Raw genomic sequence first — 20,549 nt, forward strand, 5'->3', positions numbered from 1 at the left:
TCAAATGCATTGGTGAAAATAAACACATACTCATCAATTGATTAAAATACAAGTCTGAAATTACTGTGTTCTTAAAAGAAGGTATGTATTTGTATCAAAATAATTTTTACTATAATTGAGAAAAGAGGTGCCTGTGGAGAGCAGCTACAGTGTTTGGACAGGTTCAAGCCTCGGACTAATGAGAGGGCATGGTCTTCTCGCGGCAAAGCCATGTGCAGGTCCCAGCTCGGAGGACAAAGCCCTCCCAGCACAATTCTAGCCAAAGGCTATGGCTGTAGGCTTGACCTTATGGTCCAAACCTGTGGTTCCAGGTGGCTGAGTTATGTGGGCTGTGGGAGGTGCAGCAAATGCTGCCAAAACAAAGGTTGATAGAGTTCTCAGGTGCATGTAATTAAGTAGATTCGGAACTCGGGAGAACATTGTAAACATCTTGACCACACCCTTGCTTTGCCTCGTGGGATCTGACTATAAAATAAAGACTTGGCTTACAGGCTGGGGCACTGTCTCCCCATCTGAGAACATTTCCAGTGTCCCAGCTGGCCCCAACTGTATTCTTTTGTCTGTCTTCTTTAATCCTTCACCGCCCCTCCTCAGGTTCACCCCTGGCCGTGCTGGATGCGGTTCAGGTGCCATTGGGTATGAAGGGAAAGTAATAAAAACATTTATTTTGAAGTCATGTGTTAGATTTCAAGGTCATCTGTTATAGAAAATACTGTATTTCAGGTAGTGTCAGGGGAACAGGGATGGGGTCAATTCCTGATCCTCTTTTTTTAAGGCCCCAACACCCCAGTGTCCATGTCCATTGGTTATGCTAATATGCATGCATACAAGTCCTTTGGTTGATCTGTTACATCTCCTCCCCCACCCTCCCCTGCCTTCTCTCTGAGGTTTGACAGTCCATTCAGTGCTTCTCTGTCTCTGGATCCATTTTTGTTCATCAGTCTATGTTGTTCATCATATTCCACAAACGAGTGAGATCATGTGATATTTATCTTTCTCCAACTGGCTTATTTCACTTAACATAATGCTCTCCAGGTCCATCCATGCTGTTGCAAATAGTAAGAGAGTTCTTTCTATTTTACAACAGCATAGTATTCCATTGTGTAGATGTACCACAGTTTTTTAATCCACTCATCTGCTGATGGGCACTTAGGCTATTTCCAAATCTTAGCTATGGTAAACTGTGCTGCTAGGAACATAGGGGTGCATCTGATCCTCATTCTTTATGTAAGACGATAGGAAGTTTCCAATTTCTTAGATTTGCAGATCATTTATTCAGTTAATGAAAATGTATTGACTCTTTAGAGTGTGCCAGGTATTCTGCTGGGTGTGCCCTAGTAAAAGGAAATTTCCCACCTTCAGGAAATCCCATCCATATTTATATTTAAGGTACTTAACCAAAAGCTGGCATATAGTAAGTGCTCACCAAAAAAGAGCTATTAATGTTCTATGACATCCTCTATAGGTATTTTTCATCTACTGAGAAACAGAATTTAAAATTTCTTTATTTATAAGTATAATGACAACTAGCCCATGTATATGTATTGAATATATTAGGAACAGCACAGTTTAATAAAATGAGCAGAACAGAATTATATGGCAACTCCCTATACTATAAACATGAATGCTTTCAAGTTAACTAGATTTCTCTTGTGATAAAATGTTATTATTCTTCTCAAACACTTTTAAACACGAAAAAGCGATCAGAAAAAAAACATTTTTTGTTGTGGAATTGCTCAGATTCTGTAATTTATTATTTATAAATTAACTATTATAAAGTTTGGAATCCAACTACGTATTTCATAGAACCTTCTGAAAGTAGGTTAAAGTAGTATAATCTCTTTTAGAAATTAAACTCAACATTCAGATTGTTTCTTGGCAAGTATTATATCTAGAGTTGTGCTACTCAATATGATAGCCCTTAGACGAGGCTACTTAAACCTAACATGATTTAGTGAAGAATTCCCAGGCATACTAGCTACATTTCCAGTGCTCAGTAGCCCTCTGTGGCAAGTGCATATTGGACAGTGATGCTATAGAACATTTCCATCACCACAGATAGTTCTCTTGGATAGTGTTGCTCTAGGACAGTGATGGCGAACCTTTTGAGCTCGGCGTGTCAGCATTTTGAAAAACCCTAACTTAACTCTGGTGCCGTGTCACATATAGAAATTTTTTGATATTTGCAACCATAGTAAAACAAAGACTTATATTTTTGATATTCATTTTATATATTTAAATGCCATTTAACAAAGAAAAATCAACCAAAAAAATGAGTTCGCGTGTCACCTCTGACACGTGTGTCATAGGTTCGCCATCACTGCTCTAGGATCATTTAAGTAAGGGAATATTTGCTGCCTGATATATACTACTTACAATTAGGACTACATGGAAATAAACTGTTACATTTGGTTTTGCTCATTCCAGTCTTTTCACCACATCTTCCAAATCTTGATTAAATTATTTGGCAAGGACTTTGACAGATAAGGGCTACTTTCAATTCATTAAAAGGAATAACTAAAGGCTCGGGAAATGAAGGGCTTTTACTCAGTGACTTTTGGGAAACTGGGATTTTGAATATTGTCTAAAAGAAATGGCTAATGAGTGCTATCAATGCTTTCTCTGCAGCGCCTTCCAAGCCTTTTTTCCTGACTGCTCCGCCATTCTACTCAGCCTGCTGCGGTGGGTCCTGTCGGCGCCCCGCATCCCCCACTGTTTTTCCAAGTAAGTTTTTATGCCTCATCAGCAATGCCTCAGTTATTCTGTAAACCGAAGCAGCAGGATTTAATGTGCTCTGGAAAACCAATTGGTAATGCAATGGCAAGGAGCTAATTCCTCACTAAAAATCACAGCGATCCTATTCAGGAGGCTCCCAGAGATTTATCAAACCTCAGCACACTGAGCAATTGTGAGCAGTTTCTAATGGCATTGAAACCCAGGGCCGACACTCCAAGGAAAGGGACTTGTTTTCCATTGGATATAAAAGATCTCAGAGGAACCACTTTGGCTCATTCTGAAATGTGTAGCAATACCCATTTAAAGAAGAAAAAAAGGAAGGCTAAGAAATTGTGCTGTGCAAAATTTCCATTCAGCTTAAAATGTGACACAGAAAGCCACTAGGTGTCCATAGAAAAGAATTTAAAATCGTTAAGATTGTACAAAGAAAGAAATTCCTCCTCTTCGTAATCTTGAAGAAAACCAACCAGCCTCATAGGACATATTTGCAAGAGAACTTGTCCTCAAACATTACAAAATTTCAATCAATTTCAGGGGTGGAGCGAGAATGACAGCTTCCAAAAACTTAAAGAGTGTGTACACACACGCAAAGGAAAAATGGCTCCCTGAAAGTCAATCGAGTTCACCTTGGTCTTAGATTTCTAAACTAGATAGGAATCTGGAGGCAGAGAATTCGAGTTTATGATAAAGAAGTCCAGGGGAGGAGTGCGTTTATTGCAGCTGCCCAAGGTAAACATTTATGCAGGTTCACCACTCTGTCGGGTGAAAAGTGAAATAAGAGTTGAGTCGGGCCAAAGTCAGAGCTCCATCATGGCTGAATTCAGATCCCTGCCGCCTCTCTGCGTGTGTTTTATGAATGTTTCAGCAGAGCCGTTGCTCAACAGAATGATTCCTGACAAGTGAGGCAGCAAATGCTGGCCGTTTAATGAGCTGCAAGCTTCTGAGCAGCTCTTTAGGGGGCCGACACTTTCCCACAGAGCCCTCCACAGGGCTGGGACCCAGCCACAATGGGCGACAGACCCGTGACCAATCGTCACTTTCACTTGACTCATCCACACGCGACCTCACCACGATTTTTCACTGTGCGGATGAACTTTAGGAACCATTTCACACGGAAAAGGCTTGGGCAAGGGTCAGTTGCCCTTTTGTATGGTCATAAAGCCAGGCTCTGTGTGCCAGTCTTTTCTCCTGTCTCACATTCCAAGTGAATTTCTGGACACCATTTAAGGCACTTGACTGAAAAAATAAAGCAGTGAATGAAACTGACTTTTATAGACTCATTCTAGCTCATCTTCCCATATAACCCTGTCCACCTGAAAGGGGATTTAGTGGATGAGCTGAGTGCATGCAGGACTTGCTGAATACATAGGGCCCATTATCAACTGTGGGGATTGTTTATTAACCAGGACTGATGCACTACTATTTTGAAAGTGACCTATTAATTGTCCATTTAACTAGAGTGTATTGATTCAAATAGAAAAATAGAAACCATGACTAAACCTTTTACTCGCTCCTTCAAGGTGGTCTCCCATGAGGGCAATTGAAAACTGTTGTGCAAATTAAGGAGACATTTATCACCATATATTTGAGTATCAGGAAAAGACCAGTGGAGCAGAGACTAAAAACCCAAATACCTGATACCCTAGCACAGTGGCATCTCCGTGGAATTAAATCTTTGGTGTTGCATTCCAGGGGTGGAGATTAAAAAAGGTCCCATGCCTAGTTTCAGTTACTTCACCTTGATGGAACACTGGTCTTCTGCTTTAGAAAACCTCTGTCAAAGGAGTTTAACTAAGTGGAAATGGACCAAAAAATTCTGTGCAACAGGTGGACATTCGTGTATGTGTCAGTGGATGTTTGTATTCATTCTCTAGGAGTGTTTTATTAATAAGAGTCTTTATTTTTTAAAAATATATTTTATTGATTTTTTACAGAGAGGAAGGGAGAGGGATAGAGAGTTAGAAACATCGATGAGAGAGAAACATTGATCAGCTGCCTCCTGCACACCCCCTACTGGGGACATGCCCGCAACCAAGGTACATGCCCTTGACCGGAATCAAACCTGGGACCTTTCAGTCTGCAGGCCGACGCTCTATCCACTGAGCCAAACCGGTGAGCGCTAATAAGAGTCTTTAAATCATGAAAGTACTCTAGTGCCCAGGCCTGTTTAATAAAAAGAGCACATAGAAACTGTTCTAAAGACAGTTCCTAGATAACTTCATCTTCTCAATGGCTTGAACATTTACTTCAAGCAAGTTTGATTTTCTTCCATCTGCTTCTCAGTTCTCCCCACTTTATGCTTTCGGTGTCACTGTTGTAAATTGTGTTGATCTCTGGGGGCTTATAAGTCTCTTGTTTATCTTTTTTTTATTTAATAAAGCAGCTGAGATTGAGGATAGAGAATGCTGCACTGGGTTTGTTTTTATTTCTAAAGTTGCATTTTAAAGCAGTTTAGAGATGCCACAACTGTTTTTAAATAACCTTTGGTGTCTCATTAGTTATAAATCTGAAATGAATTCCTTATTTTCTTGCTTATAATGTTCATTGTATTGGCAGCAAATAATAATGAAATGGTGGATTTATGTTGTCAATAAAGACTTTTACATAAATAACCATGATGCCAAGGAGCAGTTAATAAGGCTTATGTCTGCACAGTAATCATTTTTATTTAAGGCATTTACTAGATCCCCCCGATTTTTTTCTCTTTTTAATAATAAGAACGCTTTTTATGCCCAAGCATTTAAATTTTTCCATTGTACAAAAGGAGGAAAATGAACTGTCCAAATAATCTCATATTGTGTTTCAGGTTGGACAGCCAAATTTAAGGTTTATACTAAAATGTTTAGTAAGCGATGAAATCAACAGCCCTCATTATTGTTTCACAGTATTAACTTCACTATTTCCCAAAGTGTAGGATCAGATCAACACACCCATAACTAGCAAGTGAAATATCATTTTGACTCTTTTAACATGACTCGGTTGTTTATAGTTGATTTAGTTTTTCTTGTTAACTTTTAGATTTATGATCGACTCGTAGCAATGTGGAAACAATCATTCATCCAGCGCCCTTCCCACATATAATAAATAGTTTAATAGGCTATTTAAGCACAACCCTTACAGTGGGGGAAAATTAAAAGGCAGCAGTAAAAGTTCTCCCCTCCCTCAAAGCAGTGTAAGGAAAATCTTTGATATTACATCCATAAGGTTCTTTTAAAAAATAACACATTTCTCAGCTAAAAGGAAATGGAAAGTTTTGGAAATTATGCAGAGAATGACCTTCAGAAAAACTACCTGAAAAAAGTTCAGGGAGTCTTAATTATGTAGGATAGCTAATTGAATTCATCAGATAATTATTTCGTTTTGTCTTTGAGTACCCAACTTGAACTTGACCTTTTTAGAATTTTTTGCATTAGAAGACAAAGTTTAAATGTGGAGCAGCAGTGTAAAAATATGCGCAGGGAAAAATATTCTGGGACAAGCTGCTCTGCCTTTCTTATTGGGAGATGACCTTCATTGTCTCTCTTTGAGATCATTTTACTCCCTTCCCTTCTTTGTTAAAACTTAAAAGAACATAATACACTCTCCAAGTTTGAATTTAGGACTTTGTGGAAGGCAGCAGGGAAGGGACATTGCTGTTATTGTGCATGTAGCTTGGTCCTGTGAGTGCTGCTGTCAATGAGGGTTAATGCTCTGGTTAGTATTCTTTAATTTTTAAATCCTCATCTGAGGATATGTTTTTTATTGATTTTAGAGAGAGGCAGGGAGAGAGAGAGAGAGAGAGAGAGAGAGAAAGAGAAACATTGATGTGAGAGAGAAACATCCATAAGCTGCCTCCCTTATTCACTCTGACCGGGGATCCAACCCACAACCTAGGTATGTACCCAGACTGGGAATCGAACCACAAGCTTTTGGTGTATGAGACCACGCTTCAGCCAATTGAGCCACCTGGCCAGGCTCTGGTTAGTATCCTTGCCACCTGACTTGGCTGTGCTCAAAGCTGGAGTGGCTGCAGAAACCGACAAGGCCTGTGGAAGTCCATTCAAGGCTGCATAAAAATTTCTTTTGTAAAGATTTCTCTTTAGCACTCTGATATCTTCAGAGGGATGCAGCATTGTGTTCAAATAGGGAAGGAAGCCTAATTATTTTGTTGAGAACATAATTGAGTTTGTGCAATAAGTTGAATGTAGGTTTTGACTTCTTGGTAGTGACGGGACGGGTGCTCCATGGATAAATGACACTCGGTCAACCAGGAGGAATGTTTAAAGGAGACAGAGACTCAAAGACAATAGATTTTCCAAGTTGATGGCTCTATTCAGCGTTTCTACAGAGGCAGTGAAAGCATATGAGTAATGTTCCTGAAATGGAGTTCTCTTCTCCCTAAATGTTCATAAGTATTGGGGGGGGGGTATGTGGGAGGGGAACTAGTTAGTAGTATAGTATGCTTGTTCTTGACCTTGTCTATAGCCCTTGCCTGAACATAAAATCTAACAGGGCAGTGAATAAAAGTCCCGATTTTAGATTTCCCCAACTAATGCACAAATACAGAACAGGGGAGCGAGATAATTGGGCGGATAGAACAAAGTAGGGGAGGGTTGTACTTATAGCTAGGTGTGTGTCTACAGAATGATGTGGGGATGTTGGATTGTGCTTTTGGAAGTAGACTATCCAGAACAAAGGGAGATAATAGTCCTGTTGGACTCCGTAATGGTCAGATTGCTTACATCTATTCAGTTCTGCAGGTCCACGTTAAAAGGCACATGGAACAGATTTGCATATAAAAACCAGGTCAGGAGGTAGTCAGCAACTAAAATGGTGAAAGAGCTATATGCCTGGTCAGGAATTTTTTAAAGCAATTGAATATGTTTGGCCTGGAGAAGAGAAATAATAGAATATGAAGTTATCTTTAAGTTAGATATATTGTATTTATTACAGATATCAAGGAAAGCTTTGGGACTGAGTAGAATTTAATGGAAATTGAATTTGGGCTGAATATAAGGGAACATTTTTTAGAAAATCAAACTGTGTGATAATGAAATATTATTATACTAGAGGCCCGGTGCACAAAAATTTGTGCACTCGGGGGGGGGGGGTCCCCCCAGCCTGGCCTGTGCCCTCTCGCAGTCTGGGACCCCTCAGGAGATAATGACCTGCTGGCTAAGGCCTGCTCCCGGGTGGCAGAGGGCAGGCCCAATCCCTAGGTGCAGCCCCTGGTCAGGCTCAGAGCAGGGCCAATTGGGGAGTTGGGGCGCCGCCCTGTCATGCACAGAGCAGGGAGGATCGGGAGGTTGTGATGCCACCCTCAGTCACGCTCAGGGTAGAGCCGATTGGGGGGTTGGGGCACTGCCCCCTGTCACACTCAAGGCAGGGTCGATGGGGAGGTTGCGGCGCCACCCCCTGTCACTCACAGAGCAGGGCCCATCAGGGGGGTTGGTGCGCCGCACCCTGTCAAACACAGAACCACAGGGCAATCAGGGGATTGGGGAGCTCCCCCCTATCAGGCACAGAGCAGGGCTGATCAGGGGGTTTGGGCACTGCCCCCTGTCATGCTGATCCCGGTGCCGGGAGCCTCGCTGCTCCGCTGATCCCGGTGCCAGGAGGCATATTACCCTTTTACTATATAGGATGAGAGGCCTGGTGCATGGGTGGGGGCCGGCTGGTTTGCCCTGAAGGGTGTCCTGGATCAGGGTGGGGGTCCCCACTGGGATGCCTGGCCAGTCTGGCTGAGGGGCTGAGGGCTGTTTTCCGAAAGCGGGTGACTGAAGCTCCCAACCGCTCCTTTTTTTCTTTTTTCTTTTTTTTTATTCTGGGCCAGCTTTAGCTCTGAGGCCTCGCTGCTGAAAACATCGATACAATGTTGCGGCTGGCTGGCTGAACCTGGCTGACTGACAGACGGTTTCTGGGGTTTTGTTTAGCTTCTTATTTGCCACATAGTACATAATTGCTTAGAGTTGCCCCTGAGAGGCCGGCAGCGGCAGGTGGGGAACGCTGGAGTCCGCAGTCACTGGAGAAAGCAAGCCTCCCTGCTCGCTTCAGTGCATGGCTGCCAGATGCCATCTTGGCTGACAGTTAATTTGCATAAGGATATGCTGATTAGCCAATGGGAAGGGTAGCGGTCGTATGCTAATTACCATGTTTCTCTTTTATTAGTGTAGATAGTATTCCCAAATACTAGGTATATAGAGATTGGAAGATAACTTCCAGTTTAAATAGAGTGGGCTAGGAAAATGCTGTATCTTTTCTCTCTAGACCTCAAATCCATGAGATTTACATAAAATGCACATGCATACTCCACAGTTGAAAATAAGAAGGGCCAGGAAGCTCTTCACGGGAGAGAAAATGAGGAAACCCTGACAGGCAGGTGAACGGGACTACAACTGTTCAAGTGTTGCAGAAAAAGATGAGTCCACAGAGAAGCACCACTCTATGTTGGAGTTGGAGGAAAGCAACTCTAGGAAGGAGACATGCAGACTCATGGTTCAAAATAACTTACGTTTGAAGAAATAGTCATTGGGCCATTGGCATCCTAGCTGCCCTGGTGGAGAGGCCTGCATTAAACAAATGGTCTGTCTCTTTGAGCTCTGAGAAGCTACTATTGAATCTGTATAGAAGGATGAAGGGATGTGCTTCTGAAACGTTGGTTGGTAATCTCTGATGAGCTATCCTGAAATAATCATCATCATCACCACCATCATGACACACACACACATTTAATCCTCACTGGAGGATATTTTTTCCATTGATTTTTAGAGAGAGTGGAAGGGAGGAAGGAAGGGGGGGGGGGAGAGAGAGAGAGAGAGAGAGAGAGAGAGAGAGAGAGAGAGAGAGAGAAACATTGACATGAGAATCAAACCCACGACCCCTTGATCCGCAGGCTGATGCTCTTAATCACTGAGGCAAACAGGCCAGGGTTTTTATATTTTTTTTTACTAAAAGCCTCAAGTGATGTAGATTCATTGTTGCTTCATAGATGTGTGCTATAACTTTCCTTAAAGTCACAAGGATATTGGGTCATCACTGAGTCTTTAATACAAAAAGCCTGTGTAAACTCAGAAAGAAAACCTGAAACAGTATAGCTTACGAGGAGTGGCCATCATACAGCACTTTTTGGGTTGTTGTGATCCCAAGGTAGCTCAGACTGGGGGTAGAGGAGAACAGGAAACAAGGCCAGTGCCATGGCAGGGCCCAGGTACTTAGAATGGAGCAAAGACATGAACGGTCCAAAACCCTTCACGGGGCTTCCGGAAGCAATAAGGTGAAAGGATATAGGACAAAGGAAGTTGCCCCACATGGGATCAATAATCCAGAGATGCCAGTGAGTCAAGTAAGTCTAAACAGCACACGAAGTCCTGGAACTCTGTTCCTGGGAGGGGCTCTGTTAGGTTGCAGGGGTAAGAGCCAGGGCAGAGCTACACTTCTGTGCCCTTGGGCTGATGTCTAGAAAGCAACCTACCGGGTGCCCTCTTGTTCCCTAAGCTTGTTGGCTGTTATAAATAGCAATGCCTGACTTCAGAGTTCAGACATGTTTTTTGGAGGTTAAAGCAAAGGGAGAGGCAGAGGTTTCCACTAGTTTATCTAATGCTGTGTCTCTCTATTGCTCTCCTTCCCCCCACTCCACCCCCAAACAATATCACTCACCACAGTGCACCTCCATTTGCAGTGCCCTTCACTAGGCACATTACACACGGGGGTTCCGGGGGATGATGTTGTGTGGAGGTCATCTCAGGATCTAGGGAATCATGTCTTTTTAAAAAATATATATATTTTATTAATTTTTTACAGAGAGGAAGGGAGAGGGATAGAGTGTTAGAAACATCGATGAGAGAGAAACATCGATCAGCTGCCTCCTGCACACCCCCTGCTGGGGATGTGCCTGCAACTAAGGTACATGCCCTTGACCGGAATCGAACCTGGGACCTTTCAGACCACAGGCCGACGCTCTATCCACTGAGCCAAACCCGTTAGGGCAGGGAATCATGTCTTTGAAAACTTTTCCAACAGGTCATTCTGCCATTTTAATTTGACTCTTCCCCACCTCCTGACTTCCTTCCATGCCCACCCATAATGTCCACAGTCTTCGGTATAATTTTAAGGAGCAATGATTGGCCTCACTCTGCCTTGATGTGTGACCTCAATTGCCCGAGTTTTTTCCTGTGGAAAATGGGTGATAATATATAACCCTGGTGATTGTTGTAAAGATTACATGACATGCTGCGTGTAGTTAGCACATATATTAGCACATGTTGAGCCCCAGATATATATGGAAGCTGCATTAGAATATAATCATCATAATGATATCCCAGAGTCTGTATGTAGCACCTTGAATTGGTGGCCCTGGTTTTTAATGCCTCTTTTCTACTCCATGCCTTAAACTCTGCATTTGTTTATTTTTATACGAGAGGCCTGGTGCACGAAATTCGTGCACAGGAGGGGGGGTGTCTCTCAGCCCGGCCTGCACCCTCTCCAATCTGGGACCCCTGCAGGATCAGGCCTAAACCAGCAGTCGGACATCCCTCTCACAATCTGGGACTGCTGGCTTCTAACTGCTTGCCTGCCTTTCTGCCTGATTGCCCCTAACTGCTTCTGCCTGCCAGCCTGATTGCCCCCTAACCGCTCCCCTGCCGGCCTGATTGATACCTAACTGCTCCCCTGCCGGCCTGATCGCCCTCAACTGCCCTCTCCTTCTGGCCTGATCACCCACAACTGCCCTCTCCTGCTGGCCTGATCGCCCCCAACTGCCTCCCCCTGCCATGACCTGCCTCCTTCACCAGGACCTGCCTCCTCCGTGTAAGGTGGTGGAGACGCTGGGACCGGCCTCCTCCATGCAGCGTGGAGCCATGGGACTCCCAGGCCTCACCACGTGGAGTGGCCGCTGGGCCCCACCTTCGCTGTGTGCACAGCCATCTTGTGATGGCCATCTTGTGACGGCCATCTTGTGAAGACGTTAGGGCATGATGCGTGAGGGCATGACACCACCTAGGCTATTTTTAGTATAGATTATTCATTTGTATATTTATTTTTTGTCACCTGGAAGTTTCCATACCAGTCAGACATTTGTCATGAACTCAGGAATAGTCGGAGGTATTTGTTGCTTGTAAGTTTTCAGTAGCTTCTGAGAGATTTTTGAGTCACCAAGTTCTTGAAGCCCATGTTTGTTTTGCACGAATAAATGTGAGCACATATTCATAGTTTTAGAAAGTTTGAAAACACTGTAGGTGCATCAGTGTGGTCAATGCTTAGATCCAGAGAGAGCTGTTAAAATCCTCATGGGTCCATCAGGGGAAGGAGCATTGGTGGTAGTGCAGCTTCTTGTGGGACCCGAGGCACATCGCTGTGTGAACACAGGCATGATGTGTGCATTAAGCAGGCAACTAGCAATGAAAGGAAGAATGTGATATTCTTTATCTTTACCATAGTTTTTGCGTGTTCATTGGCTGTATTCGTGTTTGTTATGGACACTGAAAGCTAAGGGCTGGACCCAGGAGTTAGCCCTTTGGCCCTCAAACCACTCCAGGTCTTTTTTTCCAGAGAATGAGGTCTGGTTTGGGTCCATGACCCCCAAAATGTTAGTACGTGTAACTTATTTGTAGATTCCCTTGATGGGGATTTCCTTTCTCTTGGCTTAAAAGTAATTCATTAAGAAAAACCTATGGGTTTCTATTTTAGGGGCATTTAAATGTGTTACTCCATTATTTTATTTAAACAGATAGATCTTGGTGAAGAAGGGGCTAAATGAGTAGAATAATGACTTCTACTTATAAAAACCTCTACTTAGAAAAATATATATAGATTTTTTAAAAAACTAGCCATATAGGTCCATACATTTGTTTTGCATTTCTACATAGATATAAAAAGTTTTATAAACTCAGAAAATATTGGCCTTTTTAAAATGCTAAATTGGTCAGGTCCTCCTTGAAAGGCTCTCCCTGTGTAAGTTATAACCTGGCCCTAAGCTACCTTCCCAGTTTATCCCCTGTGTCTCCCCAATCATACCCTGCAATCTGGAGACACCGGGCTGGGCGAGCTTCCTAGATCCACCATGTTTCACACTTGTCCTCGCCCCACTCACGTGTCTGCGCTGCCTGCTTTGTCTAGATGGCCAGCAAGGGGAGGTGCTGTTCTGGCTGCTCTTCTCACAGGACTTACTCCATTGGCCTCCGAGACTCAGTGGCTTCTTATCTGGCGGTCTGAATGCTGTCGCTGCTGTGGTCTGTGGGTGTTTATCTCGAGGTGCTGTGGCTGCCTGTGTTCTCCTTGGACCTCTTCTTATCAACTGTGAGCACCCGAAGGATGGATTGGATTCATCTTCAGTTGCCACTCAGCAGCAACTCAACCACTCTGCCAGATTATTCCCCCGAAGATTGCTTGATCATTTGCTGTTTTCTTTAGAAAATATAACCAGACTTCAAATGTAGAGTGGAGATGAATTATTTGTCCACAACTCTCCAACCGTAGCCTGTCTTAGTGTTTATTTTTGCCTTTTCAGTATTTTTCCTCTGCGTTTTGCTTAGTTGTAAGCATAGTATATATCTTTGCTGCTGTCTGATCTTCAAAGTCCTCATCTTTAATGATTCTTTAACATTTCACCGAGTGGATATAGCATAATGTACTTTCCCTTTGAATATTTCGGTTTCTGTCTCTAAGTTTTAATATATACGGCTCTCATAATGATAGATTGGATATATTTACAAGCTAAGAATGCCAGAATCAAAAATCACGTGAGCAGGGCGCACAGTGAGCAGGCTGCACAGGACATGCCCTGTAGTCAGGCTCGCAGTCCGATCATCAGGACAGGGTGCAGGGCCTGTGGCCACAGACAGGAGCGCTGGCTGTGTTTACACATGTTCCTTCCAAGTTTTGACCCATCACTCCTGAGGAGAGAAGCTCTGTGGGCAGAGGAAGGATCCGAGCATTGGGATTCTGAAAACCTTGTTACCAGCTGAGCTCTGTGTCCTCTGGGCAGCATTGCACCTTAACTGCTCTGAACACTTCATCTGTACAGAGGATGTCTGTGGCATGTGATTCTTATAAAAATAAAAATATATCCAACAAGGGGAACAAATAGATTTGTGGGATTTTTGCTGTGGGGTTGGCACTGAAATTTTCTTGTGCTGTTTCATCAAATCCTTAGAGCAACCCTATAAGAGGAGCTGAAAGAGACTAACTTGCTCCAAATCACACTGCTAAGTGCTGAGATCCAAACCCAGTTTGGAGTTCAGACCTCCCAAGTCCTTTGTCCTGAGGCTTCCTAGAGAGACATCTTCCCACCAGATACCTGTGTGCTCTGAAATCATGCACAAGGGCCAACCCCAAGGTCTCTGTACCGAGGCAAGTTCAGGGAAGAAAAGCACTTAGAAAAAGATGGACATACTGAGCTGTTTAGAATATTTTTTATTATTGACCAATATTTTGTAAAACTCATTAAATCTCTGATAAATAGTGAATACAGTTGTTAAAACCTGGCTTCAAGATGTGACATTGGCATGAGACAGGCCAAAATAGGTGGTTCTATAAATGGAGAGTTGACTAAGACCCTATGAGAGGATGCATGGATGGGGTGGGTATCAATAAAAGGAGACTTTGTAAGGAATTGGGTGTGTTCTATCCCAGGGCTGTGGCATTCCTAAGGAGATGTGAATGTTACAGAACTCGAAGGAAAGAGGGAGAGGCCAGTGGTTCTTCTGGCAACATGAGGATGAACCAGAATGAGGGGTAACCCAGGACTGAGGGACTTGCTGGGAGATGTTTGCAGCCTTTTAGACAAATAGGAAAGGAAGCTATCTTATTACAGATGTAGAATTAACCAGATTTATTTATTTATTGGCATTCTCTTTCTAAAATATATGTCAGAATGTGTGAGTATCGTGTAGGGTTAGGGGCCTTTGTTTTGGAATTGGTCTTTCTGGGTTTGAAGCCCCAGCCCATGTGATCTCGGATAAAGTTACTTAAGTTACCTAAACTTCATTTTATTTATCTATAAAATGGGGAGAATGATAGTAGCATTCATAGCATTGATTGGTTGGGAGGTATCCTATATAATAAAAGGCTAATATGCAAATTGTCCCCTTGGGAGTTCGACCGACCGGGAGTTCGACTGCTCGCTGTGATGTGCGCTGACCACCGGGGGGCGGCGTGGAACTAAGGAAGGTCTCAGCCAGCAGCTGGAAGGCCCCGATGGTCCCTGATGGCCGGCCAGGCCTAGGGACCCTACCCATGCACCAGGGCTCTAGTAAATGAAATAATGCATGTCAGTGGCTTCAAACAGAGTAAGTATTAGATCTTCACTGCCTATTGGATAATGTCCCAGACTCTTGTAGTCCTCTATGATCTGGCCCAATTCCACTCCATAATCCCTATGCCAGAGGTCCAAATGCCTTCCAGAGCCTGGCAGGTAAAATGCAAGCTAGGTGAGGCTATGGCAAACCGAGGGCCTTTAGATGGAGCACCTGCTGCTCACTCTGGCAGCCATTAGCTTTGTGGGAGAGAAAGCCCAGTGTGGCCCTTTGAAGGGATGCTGGAAACCTGGAATTTACATGAAACCTCCCGGTTATTACATGTGGACAATTAAATCAGAAACCTTAACACTGTAACACCAAGCAACGCCCACCTGCAGGCTGGATATGGTTGTCAGCTTGCACTCCCTGCTTCAGGCCCCTCCCCAGCCTTGCAGCCTGCTTCCTCGTCCTTGGACAGACTTGATTCCCTTGGGCATAGTGCTTTTAGATGTGCCAGCCACTCTGCCTGGATTGGCCTTGGTGCTTTCTCTTTTGAACTGGTTTGTTCTTTTAGACTTGGCTCAACCTAACTATTTTCTCTGAACTCGCCATTTCCTCCTTTGTGATGCCATAGCTCTTACAGATCATTCTATTCTAGTACTTAAGTCTATATGCAGTGTCTACTCATTCGCTTGTTTATTTAGAAAAAAATAATTATGAAGCACCAAAATGTGTACCAGCTACAGCTGAAAACTAGAGTCCTCCTTCCCTGGTGCCTGTTTCTGGAGTGATGGTCATGTGTCAGTCCTCCCTCAAGAGGGTGAGTGAGCTCCTTGAGGGTTGAGACCATGTGGTAGTTGTCTGGTTTCCTTAGCAATTAGCCCAGGGAGTCTGATACCCAGTGTATTAGTAGTGTCTTCTTGCTACTGTAACACATTTTCACAAACCTAGCATCTTAAAGCAATACAAACATATTACCTTACAGGTTTGGAAGTTTGGAGCCTGAAATGGTCTCACTGGACTAAAATCACGGGGCTGGCAGGACGACATTCCTCCTGGAGGCTCTAGGGGAGAAAGAACCTGTTCCCTTGCCTTTCCCAGTTCCCAGCGGCTGCCTGCATTTCTTGGCCGCATCCTCCTCCATCTTCAAAGCAAGAAGTGTAGCACCTTCAAATCTGTCTCTATTTTTTTTTTTTGCCTTCCTCTTCTTGTAATTATCTTGGGATCACCTGGATATTCCAGGATACTCTCCCAATCTCAAGGTCATCTGATTAGCAACTTACATAATTCTATCTGTAACATTCATTTCCCCTTGCCATGTCATGTGACATATTCACAAGTTATGGGGATTAGAACATGGGCACTTTGGGGGAGACCATTATTCTGCCTACCACAGCTGGGAAGATGAATGAATGAATGAATGAATGAATGAATGAATGATGAATGAGACTCTTATAGGGTGGGAACTAGTGTTATGCTAGCCACAGGAAGGCAGAAAAGGTAGTAAAAGTCTCAGACCTGAAGGAGTTGGTGATCAACTGAATTGCAGCTTGTGGTGGTGGCTGTGATTGGGGGTTTTCCAAACCTCCCTTCTCAGATGAACCGTTCTCTGACTTTTACAATCTTTCTCTGACATCCCGGAGTAAGATCAGACCCCTTGTTTTGTGCTCTTAAGGTACCCTCCTTCCGCGTATTTTATACTTGTGCTGCTAGTTCAATCAATGCCTTTCACTAGATTTCACAGGTAATGAGTGGGATAAGACATATCTGTCTTCTCTCTCAGGGTATAGCATTGAACAGAGTGCCTGGCATATGGTCGGTGTTGAAAAGTTTCTGGAAAGAATAAATGAATGAGTGAATGAAGAAGTAGAGAAGCATGAAGTGTTTAAACCACCTGCTTCTTGTTCTGCATGGGGGCTTTGTTACCTGGGACCGGGGACTTTCTGACGTGGCACACAAAGTCGGGAGGGAAAGCATAGGTTCTTTTTCCCCAGAGGCGGGCAAAGAGCCTTGATCAGAGTCTCAACAGAGTCCATGACCAACACTTGGGAAGGAGCTCTGCTCTAAGCGTGCAGAGCGCAGAGACAAGGGAACCTGGCCACCGTACTGACAAGGAGCACAGTGACTGGGAAAGACGCAGGCTTCTCTGATAACGCTAACTGGGCTTTGCATCTTTTTCCATCTCCAGATGAGGAGAGTGTGCTGCCTCTCCTGGCACAGGACTCGAACTCCAAAGCTCGGAGGGGCATTTTAAGAAGAGCCGTCTTTTCTGAGGACCAGAGAAAGGCTCTGGAGAAAATGTTTCAGAAGCAGAAATATATCAGCAAAATAGACCGGAAGAAACTTGCCATCAACTTGGGACTAAAGGAATCACAGGTACTGAGGAGCAGGAAGATGGCCACCGCTCCTGATTTCTGAGTGAATATGATGGGAGCCATCCATTTGGCAAATACTTGTGGTACCAGGCTGGACCCTGAAGCATTATTAAAATGATTTTCATAAGTTTTTTAGTGGGTGCAGATATAGGTCACAATTCCTATTTGGAAATGGGTCCATTTGCCGAGAGGTCTAGGTTTTTGCCTCATTAATTCTTGTAAATGTAATGTAAATGCTAAGGATGTGGCATTTACTTCATTAAACTGTTTGCTCTGCTTTTATTTTAGAAAAGCAGGCTACTTAATTCCCTACAAAAACAGGAACCAAGTTTCCTGTCTTTTTCTTAATTTTTAATCCAAAACCAAGGTTTGAATGAGTGAGTCATAAGTAACTCTTAATAGATTTCATTATTTTGTACTTTGGGTTTATGTCAAGTATAGCTATAGTTTATACCTCTTATTCCCCTTCACCATCTTCACTTATTCCCCAATCTTGATCTTTTTTGCTCAGGCACAGTTGGCTACCCTATAGGTAAAGAGGGAGGTTCATAGAAAAAAGAGACTCCCATAGGGTGGTGGGAAGGTATGGCTCAAATTAGAAACCACTCATAAGTACTTTGGGGTTAATTACAATCAATTGTTATCTATTGAGCCTAATTATTCCAGTTTGATAAATTCTGGGAGTAATCAAATTTGGAAACTGTATAACACCTGAAGTTTATCAAAACATTGTAAAATATATTCTTAATTTAGTCTCCAAAAGTTCCTGTTGAGATCCAAATGCTTATGAGTCTGGGCACTAGAACGGGACAGTCGTGTATTCTAGTCTAAGCACCGTGCGACCTGGAACTATTTATCGCTCTGAGCCTCAGTGTTCTTGCATGCTAATGAGGACTTCTTGAAGACATTCTGAGGATCAAATTCCGTAACCCATGTAGAGTGCATGGCCTGACCCTGGTACAAAATAAACACTCAGATGCTATTACCAGTAGATAACATTTCCTTTGAATAAATAATGTAGCACAAACTAAATGATTTAAAATATTGAAGAGAGTTAAATCAGTCTTGGAAGGTATTGGACTCATATGATGTAACCGATTTACCACAGTTGTCTTGGTTTTTAAGTATATGTGGGGATATTGTACTAAAGTACTTTCTCAGTTATTTTTGGAGAAGCCCAAGTCAAAAGCCACAAGGATTTTGCTAGGCTGGCTGTCATGATAAGGTAGTCTGTAGAAGGCCCAATAGGAGAAATGAATAGTGTCAAATGCTGAAGCGAATGAATGTCGAATAAGTGAACATTTTATTCAATTATCTTATCAATAGGTGAAAATTTGGTTTCAGAACAGAAGGATGAAGTGGCGGAATTCCAAAGAAAAGGAAGTGCTTTCCAACAGGTGTGCCCAAGAAGTAGGCCTTCAGGAGGACGCCCTCTCGCGCTCCGCTCTGGGCTTCGCTTCTCCGTGTCCTTCCCTCTGGGACAGCTCCCAACAGCACTCGAGTCCCAGGTGGAGGGAGAATTTCCCAGAACCTCCAGAAAGACTAATCCAGGAGAGTTCGGGGGCACAGCCCCCAGAAGCCAATTCACTGCGAGGTGCCTTATATTTGTGTTCTGAAGAAGAAGCTGGAGACAAGGGCGTACTTACCGTCTGAATGGAAGCGTTCCTTCACGTTAATTTAAAAGAACACTTAACTCATAATGTTTGGACTCTAAAGCCAACTAGCTTGTGCCTCATCAGTGCCTAAAACCTAACACCGTTGGAGTGATGCAGGAATTAATGCTTTAGGAAACTTTTTCCAGTGTTCTGTTATTTGGGTCTTAAGACTCAGACTTAATTTGTAAGTGGAATAGAATCTCCCAGAAAGTATGATGGAAGTGAAAAATGAGAGTGGTAGTTGGCTCAGTCTAAATATGTGTATATATATGATGTGTCTCTATGTGTATATGTATATAAATAGTCATTAAAATATATTAGTAGAAACACCAGTTCCTTTTTAAATACCGCATTGAGCAAATTCATCTCCTTTTACATGAAGAAAAACCAACCATTGACCAAATGCTATTAATTTTTTAAAAATACTATAAAAGTTGGATTTTAGTCCAAATTTGTATATCATCAGAACATGTTTTTAAAATTTTTCTATTTTCTGGTTTCATTCAGGAACCAGCTGTAAATGAGTTTTAACAACTCAGCACTCCCAATCAAATGAGCCACTGCTGGATACATACATTGAAAGTGTATGTTTAAAATTAATCCAACAAGCAAACTAGAAGAACTTCTGAATGTACCTATTAGTATTCTTAATTTCCAAGTCTCTGGATTTTATCAGGCCATCAGTGAGGGAGGTACCCATTTAACCAATGATTATCTTTTGAGCTCTTTTCTCTAAGGATGGGCCTTAATCAGGGTTTGCAAAGTAAAATGCCTCTCAGGGCCTGTCAGATTAAAAAAAAGGGGGGGTCATGACCCACCTAAAGATATTTGAGTTTTTTAAAAAAGTGTGTTGGCAAACAAACCATCTGTGCCAAGCTATTTGTGACCTCCAGCCAAGACTTCGAGAAGTGTCACAGTTTTTTAAATGTTCCAATTGGACTTCAGAACACAATATTGAAGGAATCTATAGTGATTTCTCTTTGCACTTCTACGTATAGACTTGATTTTTCCACTTAGGTGGTATAGACTATATATATTAGGTTATTTTTATGTATTAACAAACACCATACAGATGTTTTATGTTTCTGAAGTACCCTGAAATAGTATTATTATAAAATTGCCTTTCTGGTAACGATTTGCTTAGTTAATCTAGAATTTTTATTCCAGGTCCAAGAAAAAATTATGTTTTACTTTGAAGGAAATGAGGCAGAGAAAAGGAAATGATATGGTTTGAACTAGGTTATTATTAATCTGCAGACAAGAAACAGTATTAGAAGTTCGTGATGTGGCATCTTGTTAGTGAGAAAGCTGCATAAAGAGAGTGGCTTCTAATTTGCTTACGTTTTTAACTATAGACTTGGAAGGTTTAGAAAAGAGTATTTCACTATGCTGTACACCTGAAACTAATATAATGTTGAATACAGCTGTAATTGAAAAATAAAACAGTACAAGAAAAGAAAAGGTAATATTTCAGAAGATAATAGCTTTAGTCAGCATCAGGAAATTATTTTCTATGAATGGAATTTGAATTGGTGTATGCTAGCTTGTGTCTTTATCACAAGATCTTTTAT

At 42.6% G+C, this 20,549-nt stretch overlaps 1 protein-coding gene across 1 annotated transcript; it reads left to right on the top strand.

Annotated features, from left to right (window-relative positions):
* Positions 1 to 2,600: 2,600 nt before the first annotated feature.
* Positions 2,601 to 18,976, top strand: DBX2 (developing brain homeobox 2). The gene is made up of 3 exons (XM_006086779.3): positions 2,601 to 2,724; positions 17,137 to 17,324; positions 18,650 to 18,976. Exons 1-3 carry the CDS (start codon positions 2,601 to 2,603, stop codon positions 18,974 to 18,976), a joined length of 639 nt encoding a protein of 212 aa, XP_006086841.1.
* Positions 18,977 to 20,549: the final 1,573 nt, after the last annotated feature.

This window comes from Myotis lucifugus, unplaced genomic scaffold, assembly GCF_000147115.1.
Source record: "Myotis lucifugus unplaced genomic scaffold, Myoluc2.0 scaffold_30, whole genome shotgun sequence".
In the NCBI taxonomy this organism is placed as follows: domain Eukaryota; kingdom Metazoa; phylum Chordata; class Mammalia; order Chiroptera; family Vespertilionidae; genus Myotis; species Myotis lucifugus.